The sequence below is a fragment of the Rhinopithecus bieti genome, unplaced genomic scaffold, assembly GCF_001698545.2.
Source record: "Rhinopithecus bieti isolate Rb0 unplaced genomic scaffold, ASM169854v2 scaffold_81659, whole genome shotgun sequence".
In the NCBI taxonomy this organism is placed as follows: domain Eukaryota; kingdom Metazoa; phylum Chordata; class Mammalia; order Primates; family Cercopithecidae; genus Rhinopithecus; species Rhinopithecus bieti.
Genome location: NW_016837762.1, coordinates 2671223 through 2681212, shown reverse-complemented (window position 1 = coordinate 2681212; position 9990 = coordinate 2671223). Strand labels below are relative to the sequence as shown.

Genomic DNA, 9990 nt, shown 5'->3' with positions numbered 1-9990 from the left:
AGACCAGCCTGACCAAGAAGGTGAAACGCCGTCTCTACTAAAAATACAAAAATTAGCTGGGCGTGGTGATGCACACCTGTAATCCCAGCTACTTGGGAGGCTGAGGCAGGAGGATTGGTTGAACTCGGGCTGCAGAGGTTGCAGTGAGCCAAGAAGGCACCATTGCACTCCAGCCTGGGCAACAGAGTGGGACTCCATCTCAATAATAATAATAATATCTTAAAATAAAATTAAATAAAATAAAATACAAAAATTAGCCTAGCAAGGTGGCAGGCGCCTATAATCACAGCTACTCTGGAGGCTGAGGCCGGAGAATCGCTTAAGCCCAGGAGGTGGAGGTTGCGGGGAGCTGAGATAGCACCACTGCACTCTAGTCTGGGCCACAGAGTGAGACTCTGTCTAAAAAAAAAAAAAAGTGGGCCGGGCACGGTGGCTCAAGCCTGTAATCCCAGCACCACTTTGGGAGGCTGAGGCGGGTGGATCAAGAGATCAGGAGATCAGGAGATCGAGACTATCCTTGCTAACACCGTGAAACCCCCGTCTCTACTAAAAAATGCAAAAAAATTAGCTGGGCGTGGTGGCAGACGCCTGTAGTCCCACCTACTCGGGAGGTTGAGGCAGAAGAATGGTGTGAACCCAGCAGGCGGCAGCCTGGGCGACAGAGTGAGACTCCAAAAGAAAATAAAAAAAAAAGGTGTAATAACAGCTGAGCGTGGTAGTAGCTGGGAATGGTTCGCCTTGTAGACCCAGCTACTTGGGAGGCTGAGGTAGGAAGATCGCTTGAGCCCAGGAGTTCGAAGCTAGCCTGAGCAACATAGTGAGTCCTAGTCTCTACCTAAATAAAGAAATAAATAGATAGATAAATAAATAAATAGCTGGACATGGTGGTGCTCTCCTGTGGTCCCAGCTACTTGTCGGGGGACTGGGTTAGGCTGAAGTCGGGGGATCGCTTGAGCCTCCGAGGTTGAGGCTGTAGTGAGCCGAGATCGCCACCGCTGCGCTCAAGCCTGGGTGACAGAGCGAGACCCCGTCTCAAAATTAATTAATTAATTAATTAAAATAACAAACAACAAAATCCGAGCCGTGCGGGCTCTGGGCTGGGCCACCTCCCTGGCGGAGGGCGCTCCCTCTCAGGAGGACCGCCAGCCGCTGGGTCCAGGGACTGTTGCCTCCGGAGGCGCGGGGACCCCTGCGCACCTGGAGGCTCCCGGGACGCCTCCCTAACGCAGGCGGGAGGGCAGAACGAAACGCCCCTCCGGGCAGAGCCCGCCCCGGCCACTCCCCTCTCCAACCCGACCTGCCTCGGCAAGTCCTGAGTGTCGCAAAAGCGCTAGGGTTGCGCGTGGCACCTGAGAGGTCCCCTTGTCCCGGGGTCCATTTGAAGGTGAGGGTGTTGGTGCCGAGCTGTTGTTTTGTTTTTTGTTTTTGAGACCGAGTCTCGTTCTGTCGCCCAGGCTGGAATGCAGTGGCGCGATCTTGGCTCACTGAAAGCTCCGCCTTCCGGGTTCAAGTGAATCTCCTGCCTCAGCCTCCTGAGTAGCTGGGATTGCAGGTGCATGCCACCACGCCCAGCTGATTATTGTATTTTTAGTGGAGAGGGGGTTTCACCATGTTTGCCAGGCTGGTCTCAAATTCCTGACCTCAGGCGATCGGGCTGCCTCAGCTTCCCAAAATGCTGGGATTACAGGCGTGAGCCACCACACCTCGCCAGTGCCGAGATGTTTTGACAACTGGGACCTCCAGTCCTCTGTGGGTAGGAAAATCAGCTCCCTCTTTGCTCCTCTGGGGCAGCTGCACCTCGGGCTAGCTTCCTGCCTCTCTCCCTGCAGGCACTGCTGGGGTGCCGCCCCCATACGCGCAGCCGGTGCCCCGTGGTTAAGTCCTGGCCTCCCTCTTCCCCGACGGCGCCTGGCCACTGCTCCCTCCAGTTGCCCTGGTCTTAGCAGTCTGACCGACTTGTCTTCTGACTCCGGGTCTGTTCCACCTGCCTATTACCTGCCAGCCTGTTGGTTTCCTTCCAGCTAGAAGGTCTTCAGTTTCCAGAAGAGCCAAAGTATCTTTGGACCTACGTGGGAAGGACCTGCCTGTGACCTTTGCACTGTCCTGGAGGGTCCAGCTTTGGGCTGAATGGCAGCACCCACGCTGGGCCGTCTGGTGCTGACCCACCTGCTGGTGGCCCTTTTCGGCATGGGCTCCTGGGCTGCTGTCAACGGGATCTGGGTGGAGCTGCCTGTGGTGGTAAAAGACCTTCCAGAGGGTGAGTGGGAGGGAGGTACAGGGAAGCGTGGGGCAGGTGTGCCCAGAAAGGTGGCCTGTGGCAGCTCTTTGTCCTTTAACCGCTGTGCTCCTGACGTGGTGTCATTCCTTCCCTGCAGGTTGGAGCCTCCCCTCATACCTCTCTGTGGTTGTGGCACTGGGAAACCTGGGTCTGCTGGTGGTGACTCTGTGGAGGCGGCTGGCCCCGGGCAAGGGCGAGCGGGTCCCCATCCAGGTGGTACAGGTGCTGAATGTAGTGGGCACAGCCCTGCTGGCCCCTCTGTGGCACCACGTGGCCCCAGTGGCAGGGCAACTCCACTCTGTGGCCTTCCTAACACTGGCCTTAGTGTTGGCACTGGCCTGCTGTACCTCTAATGTAACTTTCCTGCCCTTCCTGAGCCACCTGCCACCTCCTTTCTTACGGTCTTTCTTCCTGGGTCAGGGTCTCAGTGCCCTGCTCTCCTGTGTGCTGGCCCTAGTGCAGGGTGTAGGCCGCCTCGAGTGCCCGCCAGCACCCACCAATGGCACCTCTGGGCCTCCCCTCAACTTCCCTGAGCGTTTTCCTGCCAGCACCTTCTTCTGGGCACTGACTGCCCTTCTGGTCACTTCAGCGGCCGCCTTCCAGGGTCTCCTGTTGCTGTTGCCATCACTACCATCTGTAACCACAGGGGGCGCAGGGCCTGAACTTCAATTGGGATCCCCAGGAGCAGAGGAGGAAGAGAAGGAAGAAGAGGCTTTGCCATTGCAGGAGCCACCAAGCCAGGCAGCAGACACCATCCCTGGCCCCGACCCTGAGGCCCATCAGCTGTTCTCAGCCCATGGTGCCTTCCTACTGGGCCTGCTGGCCATCACCAGTGCCCTGACCAATGGCGTGCTGCCTGCTGTGCAGAGCTTTTCCTGTTTGCCCTATGGGCGCCTGGCCTACCACCTGGCTGTGGTGCTGGGCAGTGCCGCCAACCCCCTTGCCTGCTTCCTGGCCATGGGCGTGCTGTGCAGGTGCAAAAGAGGCCTTGGTGGCGTGGAACTTACAGTTGGGGCGCCAGGTCCTGGAAGCAATCAGCCCTGAGTCTGGCTCCATCCCCCCAACAGGTCGCCTGGCCCAGGCTGGTTTGGTTCTTTCTCTGCTGGGGCATGCTCTTTGGGCCCTACCTGACTGGTACTGGCAATCCTGAGGCCCTGCCCACCCCTGTGGCCGCAGCCACAGCAGGGGTGGTCTCGTGGTGAGGCAAGTGGGACATGAGGGGAGGAGGGTGTTCCCTGGGGGGGGCAAGGGCATGCACAGCTCCAAGCCTGCTGCTGTGGTCCCCGGCCCTTGCAGTACTGTCGTGGGTGCGGTGCCGCCTTTGTGTGTTCTCCATACTGAAGGGGCGCAAGGGCTCCCCTGCTGCATGTGGGGGTCGCCGGCCCCCCATTGGCTGAGCGGCTGTTGTGGCCCATCCAGGTGGGCTCGCCGCTGGTGCCGGCGCCATGTTCCCTCCCCCCCCAGCATCTACCACGTGTTACAAAGCCAGAAAGGACTGTGTAGACCCCTGTCGGGCCCCTGACCCGGGGCAGGGGGGAGCCCAACTCTAACACCCAGGCCCTGCCTTCATCTTGAGGCCTGCCACAGTGCCTGATTAGCTTGTGGGCCGGGCCAGGCTTCCCCGCACACAGGAACGCTCATGAGCACCTGCCACTCCAAAGAAACGCTTGGCCGCATCAGGCAGGGTGGGCACGCAAAGACCAGGCCCGGAGCCAGGGGGACAGGTTGGCCGGCTGTGGGCTGGCCCGCAGGGCCTGAGACCTTTGTGGATTCTTGGCAATAAAGTATTCTTATAAAACAAACAAACACACAAAGCAACAAAAAAACCCTAATGAAAACGCTTGTAAGAATATATAATGAATATTAGATTGAAATCAGGAAACTGGGTTATAATAATTTTCATATATAATATTATCGTAATGTGCAATTGATTTAAATAGATTGTAGTGTCTTTCTTATCATTACTCCACAGCTTATCTGTTCTTCTGTGGGTTTTTTTTGTCAAAAACCTTCTTAGTCAGGTGAGTCTCTGTAACGATAAGCCATGGGATTGGCCCTTAAAGACAATAGAGTCCTCAGCTTTGGCTCCAGGGCTGAGTGGCAGTGGCAGCAATATCGGCTCACTGCAACCTCCCGTGCCCTCGCCAGGTCGAAAGTGATTTCCTGCCTCAGCCTGCCTGAGTAGCTGGGATTACAGGAGTGACAACCACACCCAGCCTAATTTTTGTACTTTTATTTTTATTTTATTTTATTTATTTATTGTTTTTTTTTTTGAGACGGAGGTCTCGCCTCTGTCGGCGCCAGGCCGGAGGGGGCAGCTGCCGGATCTCAGCTCAACTGCAAGCTCCGCCTCCCAGGTTTACGCCATTCTCCCTGCTCAGCCCCCGAGTATGCTGGGACTACAGGCGCCCGTCCGCTCGCCCGGCTAGTTTTTTTTTTTTGTATTTTTTTAGTAGAGCCCGGGCGTTTCAACCGTGTTCGCCCAGGATGGTCTCGAGTCTCCCGACCCTTGTGATCCGCCAGTCTCGGGGCCTCCAAGAGTGCTGGGATTCACAGGCTTGGAGCCACCGCGCCGGCCAATTTTTGTATTTTTAGTAGAGACGGGGTTTCACCATGTTGGCGCAGCGTTGGTCTTGAAGCTCTTGACTTTCAGGTGATCCACCCAACCTGGCCTCCCCAAAGTGCTGGGATTCACAGGCATGAGGGCACCGCGCCCTGCCTTTTTTTTTTTTAGAACCCCCGGAGTGTCACTCTGTCGGCCCAGGGCTGGATGCAGTAGTGCCATCTGCCGGCTCCACTGGCAAGCTCCGCCTCCCAGGATTCAACGCGATTCTCCTGCCTCCAGCCTCTGAGTGAGCCGGGATTACAGCCCTGTGCGACCACGACCGGCCTAATTTTTGTAATTTTAAGTAGAGACGGGTTTCACCTGTGTCAGGCCTGGTCTGCGAACTCCCCTGACCCTCGGATTCGCCCGCCTGGGCCTCCAGAAAGTGCGGGATTACAGGAGGAGGCCACAGCGGCCCGTGAAACACTGTGATTACCTTCAATTTTCTTCCTTGCTGCTTTTCTGTAATTTGTTAATTTCAAATAAAACAAACCTGATCGCAAACCTCCTCTAAGAAGAGGGTATCGTTTCCCTCTAGGTCGATCTACCAGCCTACGCAAAGTCCCTAAGGCCAGAGAAAGCTGCTCAATGACAGGCTTCTCTTCTTTTTCTTTGGAAGCTCAAGAGCATCCATGGTGGATGGGAAGGGAAGAAATGCTAATTCTGAAAGGAGTCCAGGTCCCTCCCTTCTGAAAACGAAGATGACAGCTAGTCCTGGGAAGAGGAAAATCTCCCACCAGGGCTCGCGCCCCACCTCCCGGACGCTTCCTTCCCAGCCCCAGCTCCAGGCCCACGCGGAATAGCACAAGCCCAAGGCCCCGCGCCCGTCACGCCCAGCCAGTCTGCTGCGCGTGCGCCCCTCCCGCCTCGCCCGGGGAGACTCACGGCCCCGCAAGGCCGCGGCGGCGCTCCGGCCAACTCGTTCTCCAAGGCCCCCATGAACGCGGCCAAGGCAAAGACGTCCTTCGAGGAACCTTTTCTCCTCCTGGGCGGAGCAAGAGTGGAACAACAGGGGCTTGAGGAGAAGTAATTTGCCGGGTTGGTAGTGAGCATCTTTTTGAAACTTGACCCCTTGGCCGGCCGGGGTGGCTCAAGCTGTAATCCCAGCACTTTGGGAGCCGAGACGGGCGGATCACAAAGGTCGGGAGATCCGAGACACCATCGCTGGCTATACGGTGAAACCCGTCTCTAATAAAAAAATACAAAAAACTAGCGGGCGACGAGGCGCGGCCGCCCTGTAGTCCCCAGCTACTCGGGAGGCTGAGACAGGAGAATGGGCGTGAACGCGCGGGAGGACCGGAGCCTTGGCAAGTGAGCCTGGAGCGGCCAGCTGGCACTCGCAGCCTGGGGCAGCAGAGCAAGACTCCGTCTCAAAAAAAAAAAAAAAAAAGAAAAACTTGACCTCGTTTTTTATTTTGTTTGCCTGAGACGGACTCTCGCTCTGTCGCCCAGGCTGGAGTGCAATGGTGCAGTCTTGGCTCACGGCAACCTCCGCCCCCTGGGTTCAAGCGATTCTCCTGCCTTAACCTCCCGAGTAGCCAGGATTACAGGCACCCGCCACCATGCCTGTCTAATTTTTGTATTTTTAGTAGAGACGCGGTTTCACCATATTGGCCAGGCTGGTCTCGAACTCCTGATCTCATGATCCGCCCGCCTCGGCCTCCTAAAGTGCTAGGATTCCAGGCGTGAGGGATTACAGGCCTGAGACTTCATCTCGTTTTGCAAGCGCCTCTCTTCTTTCTCAAGGCCTCATATCCAGTTCAGAGTAAAGAAAAAGGGAAGGTGCCAACCTTGAGCTCCTAAAATGTGCTAGACCCTTTACATGTATTATAAGTAAATCTTCTGAACAGCTTCATTATTCGTCCTATTTTGCAGAAAAGGAAATTGAGGCTCAGAGAAGGTGACTTACCCAGAGTAACACAGCTAATTAGTGAGAAGACTGGAGCCCAGGTCTGTGTGCTCCAAAGATTCTGACTGCAGCCCTCACCTGTTGGGGATGGGACTCTGGATTTGGAGAAAGGAGAGCCGCTTCTCTACAGCTGAAGAGGCTCTGTGAGAAGCCCAAAATGGGCAGGGCGCTGTAGCTCACGCCTGTAATCCTAGCATTTTGGGGGCCTGAGGTGGGAGGATCACTTGAGCCCGTAGGGTTGAGACCAGCCTGGGCAGCATAGCAAGATCACTGTCTCTACAAAAGCAAAACCAAACAAAACACAGTCAGAGCCAGGCATGGTGATGCACACCTGTAGTCCCAGCTACTGGGGAGGGTGAGGCAGGAGAATCCCTTGAGCCTAAGAGTTTGAGGCCTCAGTGAGCTATAGACCCACCACTGCACTCCAGCCTGGGTGACAGAGCAAGACCCCGTCTTTAAGAAACAAAAACCAAAACAAAACGAAAAAACAGAACAGCTTCCCTGGTCGTTTGTAAGGAACCTTTAATGGGTTGTACCACAGGGCAAGACTTTCCCAGGTATCTCAAAACATATTCCTTCTCCAGAGGTGAAAGTGCGGGGGGGCAGGTGGGGGAAGGAATAGGAGGCGTTGAGGTGGAAATTCTCATTGGTGAGGCTGTTGGGGACACAGCAGGGTTTTGTTTTGTTTTGGTTTGGTTTGGTTTTTGTTTGAGACCGAGTCTGGCTCTGTCACCCAGGATGCAGTGCAGTAGCACGATCTCTGCTCACTGCAACCTCTGCCTCCCGGGTTCAAGCAATTCTCCTGCCTCAGCCTCTCGAGTAACTGGGATTACAGTCATCTGCCACTATGCCCAGCTAATTTATTATTATTATTTTTTTTTTTGTATTTTTAGTGGTGACAGGGTTTCACCATGTTGGCCAGGCTGGTCTTGAACTCCTGACCTCAAGTGATCCACCTGCCTCGGCCTCCCAAAGTGCTAGGATTACAGGCATGAGTCACTGCAACTGGCCTTTTTTTTTTTTTTTTTGTATGAGTCTCGCTCTGTCGCCCAGGCTGGAGTGCGGTGGCGCAAGCACAGCTCACTGCAACCTCTGCCTCCCAGCTTCAAGCTATTCTTCTGCCTCAGCCTCCTGAGTAGGTGGGATTAGGGTAACAGCCACTACGCCTGACTAATTTTTGTATTTTTAGTAGAGACGGGGGTTTCTCCATATTGGCCAGGCTGGTCTCGAACTCCTGACCTCAGGCGATCCACCTGCCTCAGCCTCCCAAAGTTCTGGGATGACAGGCATGAGTCACCGCGCCTGGCTGTTGGGGGCATGGCAGGTTAATAGTCAGCTCCTACAACTGTGAAATTGTTGAGGGATGAGAGAAGTAGTTTCTACAACTCACATCTGGTGACCAGGCCTTTAGATGAAACATACTATCCCGATGATGCCACAGTCTCCTCCTGCCTTTCAGTAGAGACAGAAGTGTGTAGCAGGAGTGAGAACAATCCTGTACAAGGCAGAGGCTGCTGGCCTTTGAACTGGAGAGATGGACACTAAGCCAACCTTAACTGAGTAGCCGGAGGCAGTTCATGAGGCAGCAGAGTACCAGAGGTGCAGGGAGAGCCTGTGAGCCAGGTTAGATTAAGTAGGATTTTTTTTTTTTTTTGAGACATAGTCTCGCTCCGTCACCCAGGCTGGAGTGCAGTGGCCAGATCTCAGCTCACTGCAAGCTCCGCCTCCCGGGTTTACGCCATTCTCTTGCCTCAGCCTCCCGAGTAGCTGGGACTACAGGTGCCCGCCACCTCACCCAGCTAGTTTTTTGTATTTTTTTTTAGTAGAGGGGACAGGGTTTCACCGTGTTAGCCAGGATGGTCTTGATCTCCTGACCTCGTGATCCGCCCGTCTCGGCCTCCCAAAGTGCTGGGATTACAGGCTTGAGCCACCGCGCCCAGCCTAAGTAGGACATTTAAAGCCAGCCTGCCTTGGGTAGTGTTTAAAACCCTACTGGTACAGGAAGCAGAACCTCAGTGACAACCAGGGGCCCATAGACTCTGTTTGCAAGAATAAGATGATGGTGCAAGCATTGTTTGTGACTCAAGAGGAGTGGCAAGCTTTGGGCATGACCACTGAAACCTATTCCCGGTCCGTCTGAAACAAAACGAAATCCAGTGGCTGTGGACACAAACTCTTCCAAAGGGAAAAGAAGGCTACTTTTAGGGCCAGGTGCAGTGGTTCTGCCTGTAATCCTAGCATTTTGGGAGGCTGAGGCGGGCGGATCACGAGGTTAAGAGATCAAGACCATCCTGGCCAACGTGGTAAAACCCCGCCTCTACTGAAAATACAAAAGTTAGCTGGGCGTGGTGGTGCGCGCCTGTAATCCCAGCTACTCCAGAGGCTGAGGCAGAGGTTGCAGTGAGCCGAGACTGTGCCACTGCACTCCAGCCTGGCGACAGAGCCAGGCCCTGTCTCAAAAATAAAATAAAAATAAATTAATAAAATAAAATAAAAGGGAAAAGGTTACTGGCTCACGCCTGCAATCCCAGCATTTTGGGATGCAGACATGGATGGATTGCTTGAGCTCCAAAGTTCCAGATCACCCTGGGCAACATGACAAAACCCTGTCTCTACGAAAATTACAAAAAATTAGCTGGGCATGGTGGCGTGCGCCTGCAGTCCCAGCTACTCAGGAAGCTGAGGTGGGAGGATCACTTGAGCCTGGGAGGTTGAAGCTGCAATGAGCTGTGATGGCACCACTGCACTCCAGCCTGGGTGACAGAGTGAGATTCTTTCTCAAAAATAAATAAATAAAAGTTAAAAAATAAAACAAAAACAACAAAAACCAGGTGTGGTGGCTCACAGCTGTAATCCCAATACTTTGGGAGGCTGAGGTGGGTAGATCATTTGAGGTCAGGAGTTCGAGACCAGCCTGGCTAATATGCCAAAACCCCATCTCTAACATTAGTTGGTCGTGGTGGCACGCACCTGTAATCCCAGCTACTCGGGAGGCTGAGGCAGGAGAATCGCTTGAACCTGGGAGGCGGAGGTTGCAGTAAGCGGACATCGTACAACTGCACTCCAGCCTGGGTGACAAGAGTAAAACTCCATCTCAAATTTTAAAAAAAGGCCGGGCGCGGTGGCTCAAGCCTGTAATCCCAGCACTTTGGGAGGCCGAGACGGGCGGATCACGAGGTCAGGAGATCGAGACCATCC

General features: G+C 54.6%; 1 protein-coding gene across 1 annotated transcript; it reads left to right on the top strand.

The window, feature by feature from the left end:
* Nucleotides 1-1330: 1330 nt before the first annotated feature.
* Nucleotides 1331-3675, top strand: SLC52A1 (solute carrier family 52 member 1). The gene is made up of 4 exons (XM_017865871.1): nucleotides 1331-1384; nucleotides 2026-2257; nucleotides 2376-3299; nucleotides 3575-3675. The coding sequence occupies exons 2-4, from the start codon at nucleotides 2128-2130 to the stop codon at nucleotides 3673-3675; spliced, it is 1155 nt and encodes a 384-aa protein (XP_017721360.1). The 5' UTR covers nucleotides 1331-1384; nucleotides 2026-2127.
* Nucleotides 3676-9990: the final 6315 nt, after the last annotated feature.